This window comes from Vicugna pacos, chromosome 18, assembly GCF_048564905.1.
Source record: "Vicugna pacos chromosome 18, VicPac4, whole genome shotgun sequence".
Classification (NCBI taxonomy): domain Eukaryota; kingdom Metazoa; phylum Chordata; class Mammalia; order Artiodactyla; family Camelidae; genus Vicugna; species Vicugna pacos.
The window spans coordinates 43,259,639-43,280,318 of NC_133004.1; the positions used below are offsets into that span (position 1 = coordinate 43,259,639).

The 20,680-nt window shown below is 45.5% G+C and overlaps 1 protein-coding gene across 2 annotated transcripts; it reads left to right on the forward strand.

The window, feature by feature from the left end:
* On the forward strand, positions 1-20,494 carry RAC1 (Rac family small GTPase 1). Of its 2 annotated transcripts, XM_072943360.1 has the most exons (7): positions 1-291; positions 8,233-8,304; positions 10,837-10,954; positions 16,062-16,118; positions 17,671-17,733; positions 18,490-18,649; positions 18,873-20,494. In XM_072943360.1, exons 1-7 carry the CDS (start codon positions 257-259, stop codon positions 19,001-19,003), a joined length of 636 nt encoding a protein of 211 aa, XP_072799461.1. In that variant the 5' UTR covers positions 1-256; the 3' UTR covers positions 19,004-20,494. The 2 variants fall into 2 exon arrangements, with proteins under 2 accessions (XP_072799461.1, XP_072799462.1); XM_072943361.1 differs by lacking the exon at positions 16,062-16,118 and having other exon boundaries at positions 6-291.
* The last annotated feature ends 186 nt before the right edge of the window (positions 20,495-20,680 follow it).

Here is a 20,680-nt window from a genome sequence, read left to right on the forward strand (position 1 = left end):
GGGAGGGGAGGCCGGATGTGAGTGGAGCGGCCATTTCCTGTTTCTCTGCAGTTTTCCCCAGTCTTGGGTGGTGGCTGCAGCTGGGCTCCGGCTTCCCGTCGGCGGAGGGCGAGGCGGCGTGGACCGCGGCCCCGGCACCCCGCGCCCTGCCGCCCGCAGCCGCGCGCCCGCCCGCCCGCCTGCCGCTCCCCGAGCTCGTCGCTTCTCGCCTCAGCGCCCGGCCGCCGCCGCCGCCGCGGCCCAGCGAGCGGCCCAGATGCAGGCCATCAAGTGTGTGGTGGTGGGAGACGGGTGAGTGCGCGGCCTGGGGGCCGGGGGCGGGCGGCGCGAGCTCGCGGGTCCTGGCCGGGCCTCGCGGGGGTCGGGCGAGGGGCGCGGGCCGCCACCCTCCCCGGGACCGGGCGGCGCGGGCCTGGTTCCGGCTTTTTTGGTGGGGGAGGGAGGGAGGGAATGGGCGATCGGCGGCCTGAGTGAAAAGTGAACTCCACCCTCCCGCTTTCTCCCCGGCCGGCTGACCGCCCGGCCGAACTCGCCCAGCGCCGCTCCGCCACCCTCCCCGTTCGCCTGTGGGTGAGGGAGGCTTAGGGGCTCGCCTTTCTTAAAAAAAGGACCCGTTCTTGGTTTTTACATGAACCTCTCGAGCCGCACTGAAAGCTTCCGTGGGTCCTGGCGGTCACAAGTCGGTCGTATTTGCGGAATAAGTGCACAGGCTGGTTTGGTGACTCTAAACTGATTTCCTAGAGGGTACTTAGCCACTTTCGTGATTTTTTTTTTTTTAAGTGACTCTGCTTCTTCCGCGGAGAAACTTTTCTGGTTGCTAGCTGCGAAGAGCTGGGTGTGATTAAGACTGTTCCTTTCTCTGAACTTGGTGTGGTCATTAAAAAAAAAGAAGCAGCTGGCCTCGCTTCTTGCGTTAGGAATGGGATACTGTAGCAGAACAGGCTTCCTGAGCAGAGCTGCCCTGGGACTCGAGGCGTCTCTTTTCATTACTGTCCGTGGTGGTTACAGGCCCTCGAGGAAGACAAGACTTGTCTTATGCCGTTTTTTTCCTCCCCTGGAAACAAGAATCTCAGTGTAATCCGAGCAAAATTGTGTGTCTAAGCATTGCGTGAACAAGGAAGCTCCGAGAACTACTACCAGTTTGAGCAACCTCAGAATGCAACTAGTACATTTTTCGGGTCTTAGAAAGTTGAAGGAAGAGTTCTGGCATCCCTGTACCCCCAAACTCGTCAATAGGATTCATGTTGCTTATACGTCTCAGTGAATTTAGGCGTTCTCTGTTTATTTAGATCTTTGCAAATTAGACATTCGAAGTTGTTTTAAAACTAATTCAGATCCATGAGGGACAGTTAGACAACTGATTTTTTATGATTTGTCAGTATGATTTGTCAGACTCGGAGATGTGAAGGATTATTAACACTTCGAGGCTATATCTGTATAATTAGAAATTGTACGTTTCACCTATTTAAGAATACATATGATACTTTTTAAAATTTTTACTGAATTATAGGTGACTTACAATGTGGTTTTTTTTTTTAACCCTTTGAAAGAAAGCTTTAATTTGGGGGGGAAATGCTCAGTTAATAGGTTTAGTAGTGAAGTCAGTAAATTCGTTTAAATGAAGTTTTGATCTTTCTGCTACTGAATTAAACATGTCATTTTGTCTTGGGAACATTTAAAATGATCTGAACTTCCTTTCAAAATTAAAAATGCTGAATCAGTAATGCTCAGATATGAAATAATACATACTAGTTTTTTATAAGTTAAATTATCTAATCATAGAAGGTAATAATCTTATTTGAAAATGGTCTAAAACTACAACGTAAACACAGCAGATATAAAAATACGGACCTCTGCTGTTTGTATTGCCTTGTTTTTCTAGTCAAATACTTGTTGAATGCCTACTGTGGGATCTGGATCCTTCCTTCAGATCACCACCTCACCACTTGCAGGGCAACCCTGAGCAGATCACTCATCCCCCAAGAGAGGTGCTTCAAGGGGAAATTGAGGGTTAAACAGGATGCTGGATATTAATTGCCAGCTGCCAGTATTAGAATTGCTGTTTCTATTACTTTGAGGCACTGCTAGGCTCTGTGAAGGGAGTATTAGGCATAAAAGACAATGGCCTTGAGTTTTCAGGGTTTTTTAAAATAATTTTTTGGGGGGAGGTAATTGGATTGATTTATTCATTTTTAGAGGAGGTACTGGGGATTGAACCCAGGACCTTGTGCATGCTAAGCATGTGCTCTACCGCTTGAGCTCAGTTTCTAAATACTACATTTGACATTGATACTGACTACAGCTAAGCCATATTAGGAATGAAATGTACCTTCATGAAAAAATTTGAGCCATATTACTTTAAATAAGGGACGATATGTAGCAAACATTGCTTCAGTGAAAAGTCAGCATACATAATTTTTCTACCAAAAATGCTTCTACTATTATTTGAATAAAATAGATTCCTAGTTAGAATGTTTTATTTAAAAATTGTTAAAGCGGTAAGTGTGAGTCTAAATTTTGTGGGGTGAAGAGGTTACTTAATGTAGAATTTCAGGCAATTAGGGTCAGTTTAAGCAGCAAAGGAAAACTGATTGAGGTTCCACAAATTGCAGGCTTCCTTATTTTAAAGACATTCTTGGGAATTATGGTTCAAAGCTGGGTCATAACTGTATTTATAACTAGCACCAATTTGCCTATATTCTTCTAATGTATTCTTTCCTATACAACAATTCAGTTGGTGTTGAGAAGAAAATATGAGATAAATTTTGATATTTTTAATTGTTAGTCCTTCTGCTGATCCTGATTCTGTTAGTCCTTCCTGAACACAGAGTCTGTCACTTTTACTTGGGAGACCTCTGCCCCAAGATTTTCTCTCAGCTTTACTTAGGTAAGACAGCATCTCTCATTCAAATATTTATGAATAGCCATTTTCAGTTGTGTTGTTTTGGCATTGCTTGACTGGAAGGCTGGGGGTGAGTGACTTGAAGCCCCCCTCATTTCACTCCAAATGGCTCTAGGAGTCTCTCCAGCCCAGTGTCTAATTTAGACATTGCTGTCTAGGAATTTTTTTAGTTGAGCATGATAAATGCCTTCCATGATGTCATCTTTATAGGAATGTACACCAGTTCCTGCTTTCTTTCTTTGAGCAGTCAGTGATGGCAAAATCCATGAGTTTAAGCTCTTCATCAGTTGTTTTTGTATGTTTTTGTCTCAAGACAGGGGCTTCCACGTTTTTGACTTGTAAAGGTGATTGAATTCTGCACTGGCTTCCAGATTAGGTTTAGTATTTGATCTTGGTTGGTAAAATTATACATAAAGCTTTATTTAAATTTTAATTTCAGATGATAATTCCAGCTAAAAGTTTGGGGTTGGGTTCAGTGGAGGAGTATCAGGAGTCTGTTTTAGAAACCTCAAAGCTGCCTTCTGTAATGTTGAATCTTTTGCGACAGTCATGTAATGGCTTAGTACTTCCTACTTTCTCTTCTCTGCGTCACCTGATAGTTCTAATATGTCAGTGTAGTCTTCCTAGAAAGATGTTTTATCAGGAATCCTGCTACTGGGCCACATGTCGTCAGATGGATTTTTTCCCCCCAACATCTTAATATGAAAAATTTTAAACATGGAGGAGTTGCAAGAATTGTCTGGTGAACACTCATATACCTACCACTTAGATTCTGTAATCAACAGGCTGCTCTATTTACTTTATCACACATCTTCCCATTATTGGGGAATATTTTAAGAGGATTTGTAGAGGAGTTGATTGTGAAGGAGAATGGGGGTGATATGCAGCTAGGTATACATTCTTGGTTTTGAACTCTGTTTTCTTTCGCCAACCCTAGGGGTAGGCTTCATGGTTCTAGAAGGGCAGTGAGAGTAATGGCTTCTTCAGATTCGGACTCTTGTCACAGGTACCAGCTGTCATCTTCAGCCTTGCGTGTTCTAGTAACTGCAGAATCTGAATTTTCTGAAGCCTCCAGTGGTGGTAATGACTGGCTTTCTGTAAGGTGATTGTGATGTCCCTTGTTAGTGGCAGAACATCAGATAGGGTTTTGTGTTTTTGTGGCACTAAACTTCTCTATTAATTCATACATTTTCTGAACTTACTCTCTGCGTAGTTAAGCATTTACTGAAGACCGAGTGTTAAAGAGACCCCAAACCCCATTTCTCCTTGTAAATTGAGAACATTCATTCCAGGTCTTTCATTAATGCAGTAAGCATGAATATATATTTGATTCTTACAGTTTATGTTCCACCACATTCTATTAATTTGTCCCTAGGATCCTAGGGACTTTTAGAGTCCGGAGAGGAGGAATTAGGAGGTAGCCGAAAGGAACAGACTTCAAGTTATAAGATGGATATAATGTAATGTATAGCATGGTAAAGATACTTAATACTGCTCTGTGTTATAGATGAAAGTTAAGAGAATAAATCCTAAGAGTTCTCATCACAAGGAAAATCATCTTATTCTGTTTGTTTACTGTTGTATGTATATGAGATTTGGATGTTCACGAAACCTATTGTAATCATTCGGTCATGTATGTAAGTTGAATCATTATGTTGTACACCTTAAACTTAAACAGTGCTGTGTGTCAGTTATACCTTAATAAAACTAACGGGGAAGAGATCTAGGTACTTTCAGACAGAAATGTAGGGTTTTTTGGTTAAAATAGTCACTGGAGAAATCTGGTTTTTCTGTCCTAAGTTTAATTTTTAAAATATTTATTTTATTTATTGGAGTTTTTTTTTTTTTTGCTTTTGCCTTTTTGGGGTTTTTTTTTGGGGGGGCGGTGGTAATTAGGTTTATTTATTTAGTTAGTTATTTGGAGGTAGTGGGAATTGAAGCCAGGACTTTGTATGCTAAGCGTGTACTCTAACTGCTGAGCTAACCCTCCCCTCTCTTAAATTTTTTTTTTAAGGCAATGCAGAATGTTCTTATTTTTGACTTTCCTTGATGTCTTTTTAAATGTGAGGAAATTGCCAGTGTTTCCAGATTTATTGATTGTATGTGCTTTTAAAGTTTTGGCTTACAGATTTCAGGGAGTAACACTGACGCTTAACCAAAAAATTTCAAAGGAAAAACAGTTTCCTTAAGGTTCTCGTAATAGGAAGATAAAGAACATAATAGGAACAGATGTTATTGGCTTTGGTCCTGATTATTTCTACAAGACAAAGCGGGAACTTTATTCCAGTAGACTCCTTATCACTTTCGAGACTTAACAGCAGTTAAATTGAACCGAACAGTTAAATATATAAAATTGGAAATCCCAAGGCAAACAGTAACTTCCAGAAACTGCAGCAGCGTCGTCAAGGCTGTGACTAAATGCTTGCATTCACCTTCCTGTGGGAAATGCTGTGACTGCCTACACCCAGTGTTGACTTTGGCCTGTGGCATTTATTTGTGGAGTGTGTTAAAAAGGAGTGAATAAATACACTAATTGGGGGTAAATAACCCTTTTTTCTTTTATCTGTTTCTAAAAAGTAAATATTTAAATCAAAGATTGGACATTTACTTGTTTAAAAAAGTCAGAATTTTATATTTTAAAAATTTTCTTGTAGAACACAAGTTTATGGCAAATGATGATTGGTAGTAAAATTTCAGCTACTTTCAGGTTATGCCAGTACCTTGAATTTCTTTGCCGTTGATCCTTTTAAAAGATGACGCCTCAGCTGAAGGAAAAGAAAATTTTAGAGCATTTAAAACACTTGGTGGCGTTTTTTTTGTTTTGTTTTTAATTTTTTTCCCCCTCTTAACAGAGGCATGGGATTGAACCCAGGACTTAGGGTGCTCTACAGCTGAGATATACACACCCCCCTCGGTGTTTATAGTAATGGCTTTGTTGCTCATACGTATAGGAGAGACTTGAGATGGGATCTTGAAGTACTGTGACATTTTAACATAACAGTTAAAGCCTTTCTAGCTGGTTATGTCTGACATTAAGAGGCAGCAACTATTAACATTTTTATTTTGAAAAGAGATTCATTTGTCCTGGTCTCAGAATCCACTCTTTCTCAGCTACCACATCCACCCTGCGGCTGCTGAGCCAGGCTTGTCTGCTTCTACTCACGTATAGGTGGCTCTGGGAATGGCCCCCTTCTCTGCGCCCTAAAGCTCCTCTGGGGTCCGGGCAGCTGGGACTGGTTCCTGGGATGCGGCGACAGCTGCTTCCTTGCTTCCCGGTCTCAGCTTCTTCAGTCCTCTTTCCACACTGTTGCTGAGGCTTCTTCTAAAAATGCAAATCTAATGGCTTCTTGGCAACTAAAAATCTTCGGTTACTTCCCAAATAAGATCAAGTTCCATGTCCCTAACCAAAATAGATGACAACCTCTCCAGATTTTCCTCTGCAGCTTCCCCCCTTTTTTCTGTGTTCCTCAGCTGTACTGAGCTGCTTGGCTTCCTGTGGTCTGGGGCTCCCTGTGTGCTGATGGTTTTGCCTAGAGCGTCCCTCCCTGCTGTGTCCCCACGCCTCATAAGTCTCAGTGACATGCAGCCTCCTCTACTCTCAAGACTAGGTTAGATCCCTTTGCTGTGCGTTTGCAGAACATCTTTAATAACAGTTATCACACCTATAATTTTATGTAATTGCATTCTTCATTTTTCAGTTTAATAATTGTGTAAGTTCCATGAGGTCTTATTCATTGCAGTATCTTTAGTACCTGGTGTACTTCCTGGTATAACACCCAGTTTGTTGGTATAGATTGAAATTGAATTAATGCTCACAGTTTTGTAAAGGATTGATAGTTTTGCATTCATTTTACGGTTAAGAAAACTGAGGCGTAAGGAAGTTGAAACTTAAGTAGAAATTTTAGCCACTAACTGATAAAGGTGGCGAGTTGGCTATGGTTTGCACAGCCAGGGTAATGACTTCAAATCTTAAACTCTTACTCAAACAGGTTGTGTGTGTGTGTTTTTATTCTTTTTTTAAACATTCTAAGCTTTTAACTAAATGTATGGCCAATGAGTCATTTCTGTTTAGAAAGCCTTTAGGAGTTGGAAGCTGCCTCCTGATGATGTAATGTTTGACTGTGAGGTCTTTGGGGTGGGGGAGTTCCAACTTTTGTTAAGCTCTTAATAATGTTATGAGTGAAACAAGTATTGGCAAGACTGCGTGGGCTTGTAATCTGCTCTGGTTGAGAGGTTTTTGCCTTAACTAAGAGTGCAAGGAAACTAGAGAAGCACTTAATTTCTTTATAGTGAATCCTAATTTATTGTAGTTGAGATTGAACAGAATCTTGCAACTCAACTCCAGTGTATCCCTTGGTGAGCCCGCGGAGGACAGCAGGGAGATGGGCTCTGGTGAGGAGCATTTGGTAAACCCTTGGGAATCTAGGGACCCTCAGAAGCCCCTGAAGTCACCCTGTGAATGTTGTAAAATTTGGAGACTGTGTTTTGGCTAATGGTGCAGTGATCATCTCAGTTTTTACATTGAAAAAATTTTCAAGTGGTTGGAAGACTTTCAGCCACCACCTGGCACACTGTCCCCATTACCAGTTGTGTAGGAGGCCCTCCTGTCTCGGGCTTATTTCTCCACTCCTCTTTGCTGCTTTCTTCTCTTTGCAACTGTTAGGGAAATTACTCCAGCATCCCTGAGCCATTAATTAACACTGGAACATAATAAGTTAGTTACCCTAAAAGTGATGTGTGAGGATGGGAGTAGGGAGGGGGCATGTGAATACGGACGATCAGAGTGAGAGCAGTTCTATGGTGGGTAGTGACTCCGTCATAACTGATGCCAGAGGGAGGCTGTGGGCAGGTGGTGGGATTTGAGTTGCCACTCAGTGGGCAAAATAGATTACTTAGCAACAAAGTGGAAGTTGGAGAGGAAAGCTCCGTTTGCATATTAGTATTCATCAAAATAATTTGAGGATAGAATTGAAGATTCTTGCATGAAAGCTTTCTAGAGATGTTTAAAGAAGAGACTTTCAATTTGAGAATATTTTTCCTCTTGAACCTTGTACTTATTAACTACTTCTCAACCACTAGAGCTGATACCTCATCCCAAAACAATGTGAATTCTCCAGACTCTGCCTTTCTGGGTAGTTCCAATTTGTTGATTTTAAATTTCAGAATAAAAACAAGTATAGTGTTAAATAAATGGTTTAGAAACTGTTTAATGCTCAATACTTGGTGTATACCACTTGATTTTCCTATGAATTATTTTAACCGAATAATGTAAGTTAGTATGCATTCTTGTTGGCTAAGCAACTTAACACCATTTTTTTCTCTCTCTCTAGAGCTGTAGGTAAAACTTGCCTACTGATCAGTTACACGACCAATGCATTTCCTGGAGAATATATCCCCACTGTGTAAGTACCTTGAGTTAAACTAACTTGTCTGTGATGTGCTTTTTGGAGTACATTAAGCTTTGTTTTGCTGTGCCTTTTTTAATCCTTATATGAACAGATAAGATTAAATATCTGTAATCGTATCTCACCCATTGAAGTCTAATTATAAGGTGTTTGGGCTTTTGCAAAATATTTAATGTAAAGATTCTGCATAGTGATGAAACACAGCTTTCTTAATTGATTCTTAGATATTCAGGAAATGAAAGTTTAATTAACTATGAAGAACAGAGACAGGATAATGTTAAGAGTTTCAGATAAATTTGGCTTCCTGGGCTCTTGGTGTGAAGGGTCAAGGAACTGGAACAAAATACTCCATTATGTTTAAATTGGCCTTTTCTGGCAAGTAATCCAGTGGTTACACGGTCACTGTTGAGTTACTGGACTTTGGAATGAAACCTGGGCGTGTACGTAGGGGGTGGGGAGGTGGGTGGTGTACGGGAGGGGCAGCTGGCTGCAGAGCTGCTTATTCCCTGTTGGCAGCAGAATTGGGTGGGGATGGAAAAGTGCTTTTTGGATGATGGGGTTACCAAGGAGCCTTATGTCTTGGACCCTCAGAAGGCACTGCCCTGCGGCCGGGGGCACTGTGTCCTGGGGCCGCCCTGCTGGTAGAGAGGAAACTGCTCAGTCCCCACTGTGTTCTCCTCGAACACAGCCCGCGCTTTTAGGAGTCCTGTGCATGTTTCAGTAAAAGTGCAGCCATACTGTTCACGTTGTCCTGAATTTATGGTGGGGACTTTCCTAATCTATACATGTGGGTAGAGCTAAACCATTGACAGCTGTTAATGACTTTGAAGTACTGTAGCTGACTTAGCCCCTGATCATTACAAACAGTACTGTGTTAAATATCACTGCACGTGTCTTTGTGCACACATGTTCAGTTTTTAGAACTGTGCCAAATCAAAAGGGAATGGGCGTTTTAAATTTGAATAGATACTACACAGTTGCTGTCCAAAGGGGTGTCACTTTGACCAGCTGTGACCGAATCAGCCCCTTAGTACTACTGTGGTTAGCTTGGGTTGAAAAAGGTTACCTCATCATTTGCATTTCTGATCACTGGTGAGGTTAAATCTTTCGAATGTTTACTGTCTGCCCAGTCTTCTGTGAATTGCCTGTTGAAATCCTTTGCTTATTTTTCCACTGAAAATTTTTCTTACCGATGAAGCTTCTGTATGTGGGAAATATTTATCCCTGTCTCATTTGTCTTTGAACTTCGTTGTGTCTTCTGCGTTTTTAGGTAAATATGCCATTTTTCTTTCCTGAGTTTTATGTCTTATTAAAAATGTTCTCTAGTATTTTTTCTAGGATTTTTGTACCTAAAGATTTTATTTTTAATTCGTTTTGAATTTATTTCTTAGTATAGGATGAGGCAGACACCTGATTCTTTTTCACAGACTGAAAAAACGCCACAGTACCATTTACTAAATAGCCTTTTCTCACTGAATCGGACATACAGAACAGGAGACCTTTTCTTTATGAAAGCTTGTTTGGTCATTCACTTTTATAAACCACATTGGAACCTGATATTCAGACCATGACTCCAGTGTCACATCTGAAGTTTTTCAGTCTTAAGTATGTAAAAATTAATTCTGGAGTTTTATTTTGAAGGCTGATGTATTGTGTTCTGGGTGGTACTTACCCTGGTTTAAATTGTGATGCCAGGTTTTCTTTTTAATAAACTACTCCATGAAGGGGGAGGGTATATAGCTCAAATGGTAGAGTACATACTTAGCACACACAAGGTCCTGGGTTCAATCCCCAGTACCTCCTCTAAAAGTAAACTAATTACCTCCCCCGCCCAAATAAAATTAATTAATTAATTTTCAAATATTAAAAAAAAAAACTACTCCATGGTATTTACAGTCATTTTTTAATGTCGGCCTTATTTTCCCCTGTCAGCCTGTAGGCTTTCTGGGCTTCCTCTTAGGGTTAACTCATTTGTGCGTAGCAGCCTCAAATTAATTTAAATACACATGTGATTTGGTGGACTCACTTTGGAGCTTCTCGGTTACCCAGTGGCTTCTCAGATGCGGCTTGTCTTGTGTGGCCACTGCACTTTGGCTGCAGGCGCAGGTGAGCAGCAGGACCTGACCACTGACCTCCCTCCCCGTGCGTCTGGAGGCGCTACCGGTGCTGCGGTGGTGGCGTCTGATACTGTGTTTCTTCCTGGGGAGAAAGATCTTAATTTTTTCTTCATTAACAGCAAGCAGGTTTTTATGGGTGACAGTGACTTGTCTTTGATTAAGTTCAGTAGCTCGGTCTTGTTTCTGTCTAGGTGTGTATTTGTTTCTGTTCACTCCAGCCCCCAGTCCCCGTTTTCCCTCCGCTTCTTGGCTCTCAGGGGGCCTCTTCTCAGGCCTGCATGCTGGGGTGGGGGTTCGCTGGCCTGGCCGCCTGCAGGTCTACTCCCGCCTTCTCAGCTCACAGGCCTCTGGTCCTGGATCTGTGCCTTGCGCTCCAGGGCCAAAGACTAACCATTTTTACTCTGTCCTACAGCTTTGACAACTACTCTGCCAATGTTATGGTGGATGGGAAGCCAGTGAACCTGGGCTTATGGGACACAGCTGGACAAGAAGACTATGACCGATTGCGTCCCCTCTCCTACCCGCAGACAGTAAGGAGCGTGACTGATGCTCAGTGTGTCCTTTAAAATACATAATTCCTGATTGTTTAGTTAATTCCATATCACCTGGGGGTTTGCCTGTATTGCCGTCTTTTGGGTACGTCAGGTAGTAACAAAGAATGTTAAATACAGCAGTGAATAGATGCAGACGAGGGTTTTGTTCGCCTTTAGCTTCTGAGCATGACCAGTTACTGACTGCAGTGCTGTGCATTTTGCATTCTTCCGTGTAGTTTTAGGAGAGCTGTGTGAAATAGGTGCTGTATTGTTTCTGCCAAACAGTTTTAACAGCAGTTAGTTTGCAGATTAGTTTGCTTTGTCACACTTTTGATTCTGTGGAATCAAATTAAGCAGTTAAGAGTAAGGTTTCTTTAAATCAAGTTAGTAACTAATCTTAAAGGTTTAGTACTGTTTTTCTATAAAATACATGTTTATTTTTTACAGTTTTAGTACCCAGGTCTTCTCAGTGTCGACTGAGGTTCCAGTTTTGTAAAAATGTGTTGTCCATTGTATCTAGTCAGAAAAATTTACAGATTGGATTTGCTTCTACATCAGATGACTAAATGTTCTGTTGACCAAAGCTCATTAGAGCAGTAGCCGGTGAAAACTTGACTGGGAGCCACTTTTCTTTAAATAATAAAACAACTTCGGAGACTTGGTGACTTCACTGGCCAGGGGAGTTTGGAGGCAGTTGAGCAAATTCCTTGGGTTCAAATCCTGCCCTCCCTCTTTCTCGCTGGGTCTGTGGGTCTGCAACCTGGGCAGGTTTCTTCACCTCTGGTCTTAGGGTCACGTGAATCTGTATATGTGCGGCACATAGAACAGTCCGAGGCTTCCTCCGCTTGTGTGTCACTGTATTGGTAGGTCTGGAGAGCCTCGGTTCAGAGCTGGGTCCAGATGAGTGGAAGCTGCAGGACTCGCCCTCAGCAAGCCTGGTGGGCCGGGGTCAGGATCAGGGAAACATCCTGGAGAAGACAGGCGTTGACCCTTGGACAGATTGAACCCTCCATTTTGGGTGGTATTGTGAGTGAGAATAGTTAGTTAAGTTACCCAAGTCTTCCCAAATCTTGTTTTTTGTTTTTATTTTTAAATGAACTTCCTGCTAAGTAATGATAGTTTTAAACTTTTTATTACAGCTCCTTCCAAGCCACAGTCATTGTCTTTTCTGCTTACTTTCTGCTGGAGTAATTGCCAGATACGGTTCCTTTGAGCTGTAGCTCTTTTTGCTGATTGTTCTTCAGCTGAGTTCTGATCAGAGTGCTAAACAAAGACCAAAACCATGAAATGGAAGGCTTGGATTGGCTGGCTGCCCTTACTCTCCTGTAAAAAAGTAACTGATTATGTGTTAAAAATCAGCCCCTAATCACCAAATGGTTTGAATTCTTCAGTACGTTTAGGAGACCCTTCTATACGATGGGTGCTTGGTGATTCCAGAGCTCAAAGAGCTTGGTACTGATCGGTACGGTAGGAGTCTCCAGCCAGCTGGAGAGGTCTGGAAGGGTGGTGTGGCACTTCTGGGAAAGGGAACCACCTCCTGTGACTCAGGGTCCAGGGCGGGTGCGGCCTCTTCTCTGAGGCAGTTACTCACTGTAAGTCAAAGGTGACTTGGCAGGATTCCCAGTTTGTACGCTAAAGAACACCACCGAGGTACCAGGCTGCGCTGTGTGAGGCCTGAAATCCAAGTGGGCACTGCCCTTCTGGGCTAGGACTTAAACTTGTCCATCCGGGGAAGGCAGCAGACCATTTCCTGTCAGATACCTGAACTTCGGCGCGTAACACACCATGTCCCAGCTACAGGGGTGTGAGGGTGCTGAGGAGCAAGGAGAGGGGAGCAGCCCACTAGCAGATGTGCCTGCCTGGACTCCTTTGGAGATGAGAAGGTTATCTTGGCTACTGAGGGTGTTGGGGAGTGTGGGGGGTGAGTGCTGAGGTACTGGACCCTAAAGTTCTCCTTCCTTTGAGCCACGCTGTCCTACCAAGAGGAGCAGCCCTGGAAGTTACAGGCTGGCACCTTGATTCCTTCTTGGCAAAGGGAAACCTCTAAACTTCGTACTAACCCGGTCTCTGCAGGCCTGTTTATGTGACTCATCCATGACGGTGCCCTGGCCACTCCTGAAGGGCCAGCTGGGTGGTTTTTTACCCAGATCTCCCTACTTTTTAGGTCTTTGTGACCTAAAAAGAGACGTGTGTTTCCTATGGTCATTTCCTGCTGGCATCTTCTGTGTAGCTGAGTTTAAACTGTTTAAACCATTAGTTCCACTTTGTTCTCCAGAAGACAGTGGGCAGCTTCTGGTATAACTTGCCCTTCAGGTTTTTAATTTTCTGAACTAAGTAATTCTTAGGGGTTTCTATCCTTTAAGAAACTATCTTTCTCTTCTCTTTTGGGAACCTTGGGAAGTTCTGCGTGCTCGTCTTCGGTTAGGTGCTCAGGCCCAGCCTCGTGCACCCAGCCTGTTGGCCTGCTTGTCCCGGAACACCACAGTGTGTGTGGGGACGTGTGTGATGGGCTGTGTCTGCGGGCAGCCGGGATCCGAGTCCACCAGCACCATCATTTTCTGTGTGTGCTCTGGCTTGAGAAGGGTGGTGAAGTGCTGGGCAGGCGGCCATACCCTTAGATAGGAAAAAGTTGAGCTTGGCTGTTTTGATTTTCAAAAGGCGCCAGGCTTTGTTGTGGGTTGGCTGGCGGAGCACCGGTGTCCTCCAGCCGGAGCTCGCTGGGACGCACGGGCAGTTCAGCAGGACTGGCTCAGTGACTCCATGCTGGGAGATACCCCGGGGGCCGAGGGGTGAGATGCGGAGGAATCGAGGATCTGCTTTGGGTCAGATGCTGGTGGGAAACAGGGTAGTTCTGTGGACATTTTAGTAAATCCTACCTAGAAGACGGGATGAAGCGAGGCCAGGCTGTGATTGGGGCACAGCAGTCAGGAGATCTGGGTGGGCCAGGAGGCCGGCTGGTGTTTTGTAGTTGGCACGGTGACTGCGTATTTGTCTGGCTGGAACAAGACTGTGAAGTGGTTTCTGTTCCTTACTTTAGGCCTCATTTCCGCATGTTCAGCCCAGCTCGGCTCTCGCCTGGGGTCCGTGTTGGGGGGCTGCCCTCCGGAACGCACCCTGGAGGAGCCGGGAGCGCCAGGCTGGCTCCCCGCGTCGGGGTCTGCTTTCCTCTTTGCCAGGCTTGTTCTCTCAGCAGCCCCACAGTGGGGACACATCTGCCGCTGCTTCTCTCAGCTGAGTTTATGCATCCTGGTCCTTTCTCAGTGCACAGAATGCCTGAAGGATTTATGCATCCTGGTCCTTTCTCAGTGCACAGAATGCCTGAAGGAGAAAGTATTCCAAGCCTGAAAGTAAAAACCAGGCGGAAAGCGTTTGGAGAACAAAATGAAAGAGAAATGATAGTGCTTTGGGAGGAGCGAGGGCCTAGCCACCCTCATTCGGCCCCAGGCGGACTCTCTTTTTGTGGGTTGTACCGCTGACGGAGAGGCGGTGGGGCAGCGGCCGGGTCCAGGCTGTGATCTTGACCAGGGAGGGAGAACAGGCTGTGCGCGGGAGCAGTGGGGCCATCGAAGGCAGGGTGGGGTCTGGTGTGGGGGAGTGTCCTGCGGCCCTGAGGAAAGCAGCGTTCAGACCCAGAGGGAGGACGGCCCGGGACCCAGGACGACTGACCGCCCAGGCGACAGGATGAGCCTGAGCCTGGCGGTGCTGGGAGGCTCCCAGCCGGGGTGGAGCAGCTTGGACGCTGAGGGGCTTTGGGTCTAAGGGGAAAGATCAGGATGAGTGGGTGCTTGAGGATCAGCTAAGCAGAGGCCCTGCAAGAGTGGTTTTGGTTTTGGCGGGGGCAGTAATTAGATTTATTTTTAATGGAGGTACTGGGGATTGAACCCAGGACGTGGTGCATGCTAAGCACTCACTCTCTACCACTGAGCCGCTCCCTCCCCCAGAAGAGTTTTCTTGAAGCCATGTTTGAGCCCAGAGAGGAACACGGAAGGAGGAAGGAGCAGGCAGATGGCGAGATGTTAACGTAGGATGGAAAGCATGTTTCTCCATCAAAAAATGTTCTTAAAAATGGAAGAGGGTAGAACAGATGTGGTTAGAAGGCATCTTGAAGCTGCATTTTTGTGGCCGATCCCCATGAGCCCCGGCATCACAGTAAAGCTGTGGCATCATGTCAAGTCTCTGGGAGGACGAAGCTTCAAAAATAGCCTATAGACTAAGCCAGGATAGTGACAAAAACTTTTAATATTTGCTTTGAATTGGAAATCGGAGAAGCTTGAGTGAGATGAAATTAAAATAGTTGTCTTGCCTGTCTTTCTCATAATTCTAGAATTCCAGGGTTCTTTGTTGCTGGAAGAGCAAAGTCTTTCAGTTTTTATTGGAACAAAGAAGTGAATTGAAAGCATTGTGGTAAACACTGGAGATGCTGTCACTTCCGGGTGGCCTTCAAACACGTCGGGGGTGCGGGGGTGGATTGCGGGTCTCAGAGCAGTAAGGCTGTCGCTTCAGTGGAGCAGGTCCCTGAATTGAAACCAAACTCCCAGCACCGGGGAAGGAGGTGCTGCACGGGTGACGGTCACGGTCGCAGCTCTCAGACCTGGCCATGTTCCTGGAGAGCCTTTCGTCCCAGAGTCATGTTCACACGTGCTTTTTCTGTTGGCTTCAGCTGGGCTTGTGTCTGAGACTTGGCCAGAGAGCTCTGAAGTTGTGCTGGTACTAACGGAGGCCCCTGTTGAGGGAAGGACACTCTTCTAACACGTCCTCCCTGAGCAGAAGCCATGGGCTTCTTGGGCACGTTGTAAATTCTGCTAGAAGAAGAACCATCTGTGCTGCCACGGGCGAAGGAGCGCCTCTGTCCCCTCCCCAGGGTTTGCCTAGACCTCTGTCTCCATCGTCCTTGACCTTGACAGGGCACCTCCTTGTGCCCCTGGTGGCCAGGCTGATGGAGCTGTTCAGGAGCCCTTGGCATTGTAGACCTATTAGTTGCCATCTGCTCTTAGATCCCTTGGGAGGGTCGAGGCACAGTTAAGAAGAATGAGTAATGGGTGGTACTGATTTCTCTTCTCTCTGGTTTTTGCCAAACTCAAACCACGTTCTCCTGCATTACTAGGTTGGAGAAGCGTATGGTAAGGATATACCCTCCAGGGGCAAAGACAAGCCGATCGCTGTATGTAAACCTTTCCGTCGACTTCAGTTTCAAGCTTTATCTGTTCTCTCATTTCACTGAGTTTTCCTAGGATTTCCTATTGAGCCTCACGGTTCCTTGAGTGTTTTATATTTAATTCACTCAAGGTTGGGGTTTTACTTGATAAAACCTGCTTAGAGCGTGACAGGTTCCCTAGTGGCTTGAATTAAAGCAGTCTGTGAACTGCTGTCTTCCCTACTCCCAAGGGACAGGAGGGACTTGTGTAAAGGACCCCCCCAGGCTGGTTGGGGGAGATGCAGAGGCTCCAACTGGAAGCTCAGGCGGGGTCGTGCTTGGCCGGAGTGGGACTAACCACGGCTGCCGGGCCCTTCTTTCTCCGGCTTTGGTGTCGGGGCGCGGCTGCGTGGTGCTGGTGCGCTAACCCCACCCTGCTCGCAACGTGTGATCAGCTCAGGGCCCGAGTGCTGCGGTGATTCTTGGACCAGCTTGTGCATGCGCTGGCGTTTTAAATGTCATTTATTTAAGGCTGTTGTGTGGGGTGCCTCTTCCCTTTCAGGTACAAGGTGCCTGCTGGGCGATGAAGTTGGCTTGGGAATTGCACCTTTCACAAAGGAGCATAATTGCCTTTTTCCAGGAGAATGTATAATACAGGCCTAGCACTTTAGAAATTCTTGGGACTTTTTTGGGTAGTTTTCTGTAACTTACTTTTTCTTTTGTTTTTGTTTGGGGTAGGTAGGCTTGTTGGTTTGTTTTTAATGGAGGTCCTGGGGGTTGAGCCCAGGACCCATGTGTGCTAATAAGCACACATGCTCTACCACTGAGCTCTACCCTCCTGTCTTGGGCATTTTAAATACAGATAAATATTTAAATTTGACTTTTTACACAATGTGGTGCAAGTTCTCCAGAGGCCTTACTTGGGTCTGAGAAGCTCTGACAGCTGGCCGGCTGCCACTTACACAGCAGACTGCCCTCCCTCCTGGAGGGACGCGCCGGTGTCCCAAATGCCTGAGACCCTGTGCCCAGGCCTCTGACGGCAGTTCTTTAAGGAGCTGTCTCGGAACCCGATGATCATCTAAAAATGTTTGTAGTTCACATTCTGATGGAGAGCTGGGGAGCTTAATGAAAAGCAAACCATTTGTAGATTATGTTTTTAAAATTGACGCTGCTTTTTAGAAACCAAGACCAAGTTTTATAGAAATATTGGTGTAGTACTTTGCTTGATATTTGATCTCACCCCTGTGTAGGATCGGACCGCTGAGTTCCCAGTGGGAGTGGGAATGGCGGGAAAGAGGCCTCCTGGGGTCTGAATTTGATACCTCTTAGCCTCAAGTAACTTTGTAGTATACTTCATACTGGGCTCCCATCTCACAAGTAACTGGTGCTTCACATGCTAGTGCTGGTCTGGGAGGGATGGCGACACAGAACAGGTCAGGGAGCAGGCTTCCGCCGGAGCTGTGGGTGCGCCGTGTCCCCGCCGGTCCAAACATCCACTCCCAGCAGCGTTTAGGGAGCAAAGTGCGATTGTCACTGTAAGACCGTTTTCTCAGTGCCTCACTGTGTTTTCTTTTTATAGGATGTATTCTTAATTTGCTTTTCTCTTGTGAGTCCTGCATCATTTGAAAATGTTCGTGCAAAGGTAAGTGGGATTTTTTAGAAAAATACTTTGTCGCTCCTAGAAAGAAACATTAAAAAATAAAAAATCATTTACTGATAGAAACTGGATTATTTAAGTTGGTTTTAGTACTTCTACTGCTTAGTTTTTTACTTAAGTAGTAAGTAATCAGCTTTCTAGGTATATGACTTTAGTTTGCAGAGTTCTGTGAAGTTTAGGGTCTGATTCAGAGTGCTGTGTTCCCTGTTAAAATAATGAAGCATTTTGGAGTTGCTCTAGTGAAAATAATGACTATTCCTTTCTGCTCTGGCATTTTTCATGAACTTGGTCAAAATGACAGGCATGAGAGGCCCTTCGGTTGTGGTGAATAGGGGCATGCCCGTGGGGGTGCTGGTGGCCGACCCGAGACCAGGGTCAGGTGGTTTTGTTCTCGCCCCTGAATACGCGAGGGATTTTTTAAATGACCTAACTTAACCCGTTTTACCAAAAACGAAGTGTTTCGGCGCGGGGGGGGGCTCTCCCCTCTCTTTCTGACAGGTAGGGCCGCTCTGCAGGGATGTGAATCTTGGGCGTCTGGGCTTGCGGACCACACACCGCAGGTGGCCTGTGGTTCTGGAGGGTGTGCTCGAGGTGGAGCGCGACATCCCAGTGCCTGCATGAAGCTTCCATGGGGACTCAGTGACCACGTGGGTGGTTGACACAGGTTGACACCCATGAGGGTGTAATTTAGGTGAAGGCAGTTCCTGGAGGAGGGGCCTGACTTTACTCCTCTCTGTGTAGTGGTATCCAGAGGTGCGACACCATTGTCCCAACACCCCTATCATCCTGGTGGGGACGAAGCTTGATCTTAGGGATGATAAGGACACGATTGAGAAACTGAAGGAGAAGAAGCTGACCCCAATCACCTACCCACAGGGCTTAGCCATGGCCAAGGAGATCGGTATGACCCCTGCATTGCTCTTGTTGGCTTTGCATGTGTTTTTATTTTTGCGACAGGCTGGAGTCGCGTCTGGGGAAGTGAACTCTGGGGGTTGGCCTTTGGGGACCCAGCTGAGCAGGGCCCTCAGGGCTGGGGTGGGGTGATGGGGTCCGCAGGTTGGGGGCCCTGGGGAGCTGCTCCACCCTGCTCTGATCCCGGTGGTCAGTGCACTGTTTCCTGGCAGGTGCTGTGAAGTACCTGGAGTGCTCAGCGCTCACGCAGCGAGGCCTCAAGACAGTGTTTGATGAAGCCATCCGAGCGGTTCTCTGCCCGCCCCCCGTCAAGAAGAGGAAGAGAAAATGCCTGCTGTTGTAAACGTCCAGCCTCTCCTGCCCCCCCCCCCCCCCCCCCCCGGGAACCTTTGTACGCTTTGCTCAAATGGTGGAGCCTTCGCACTCAATGCCAAGTTTTTGTTACAGATTAGTTTTTCCATAAAACCATTTTGAACCAATCAGTAATTTTTAGGTTTTGTTTGTTTAAAAGTGTAAGAGTTCAAACTTTCACATTCTATTAAAGTTTAGCCCTAAAATGACAAGCTTTCTTAAAGCCTTATTTTTCAAAAGCCCCTATTCTTGCTCAGACTAAGAGTTGCCAAAATACCTTGTGAGCTAAGTTGCATTGTTGTGCTAAGAATACTAAGCACTAAACCGTTTAAAGACCTTTGTCTCGGAGAAGACGGGGCCTCCAGGTGAGGAGGTGCTCGCGCGCTCTCCCTAGTTCAGATGCTGGGAGCCGAGCGCCTCCTCCACGAGGTGTTGGCCCGAGCGCATCAGTTTCTCAGCCCACGTCCACTACCAAACATCGTACTGTAGGTCACAGCGACTGAGTGTAACAGCTCAGCTCTCTGGATCAGTCTTTGATTTCGTAGTGAATTTTTTTTAAATTAGTGTATTAGCCTTTGTGAGATTTTGAACAGAACCCTCCCTCACGTGTTCCCTCCGATGAAGTATTCTGCTCTGGCCGCGGTGCCCTGGGGTGGAGTGTGTGGAACACTTGTGATCAAAGGATGAAGACAGTATTTTGACAAAATATGGAGATTAACTTACACTACATTGTACACATAATCACCTATTAAAAGTGTCACGGGTGAAAATTTTTGAAGGTTAATTTCTAATGCGGTAGATGATGAAGAAAGGTCGGTATTACCAGTAGGTGTTTTCCTAAGCTTTTCTTTTTTCTAAACCTGCCCATCCCTCCTGAAACTGGGCATTTAATTCAGCTTTGACCTGGTGGTTCTCATAGTTGCTAACTTAGTGCTCTTCTCACAGAAGAACCCTTTCTTCACGAGCAGTACGCCTCCGTGTAGTGTAACATCTTTCTGAATGTGCATCAGAACTTTTTGGTAGGTTAGTAGAAGTGCATTCCTGTTTTCATGTTCTTTTACTCAGAGCTACTAAGTGCTTTCCTTAGTTTTCTAGTAACGAGGTGTGAAAATCATGTGCTGCAGCTTTACAGTTCTTAAGATACTGTTGTTGAACTACAGGCGTTCTTACCATCGCTGTCCCACCAGATCACCGACACCGCACCTCGACTAACAGCACTGACCCCGCCTCCCGCGTGCACGCACGCCGCCTGGCCCAGCCCTGACAGTGTTCCCTGGGTCTGTGAGGTTCTGTACACCCGTGCTAACCAAGTTCTGTACCACTTACCCACTGGCAAGAATGCGAGCTTGGACCTTTCAACCACTAGAACAAAAGTTTTTAAATCGACAGTTGCAGAATTGTGGAGTGTTTTTACATTGATCTTTTGCTAATGCGATTAGCAGTATGTTTTGCATGTATGACTTAATAAATCCTTGAATCATGACTGGTAATACTTGAGTTCTTGAGCTTGGAGAACAGCCTTCTGGTGTATGTGCTCCCCTGCCTCGCTGTAGGATGTTGGGTTTTGGGAGACGCTCATTTTCAGTGCGTGTTTTCATGCTTGGGGGATAGGCTGGCCCCTCTGCGGGCAGAAGACGGATGAGTCAAGTGACGGTGGGGTGCTGGGCGA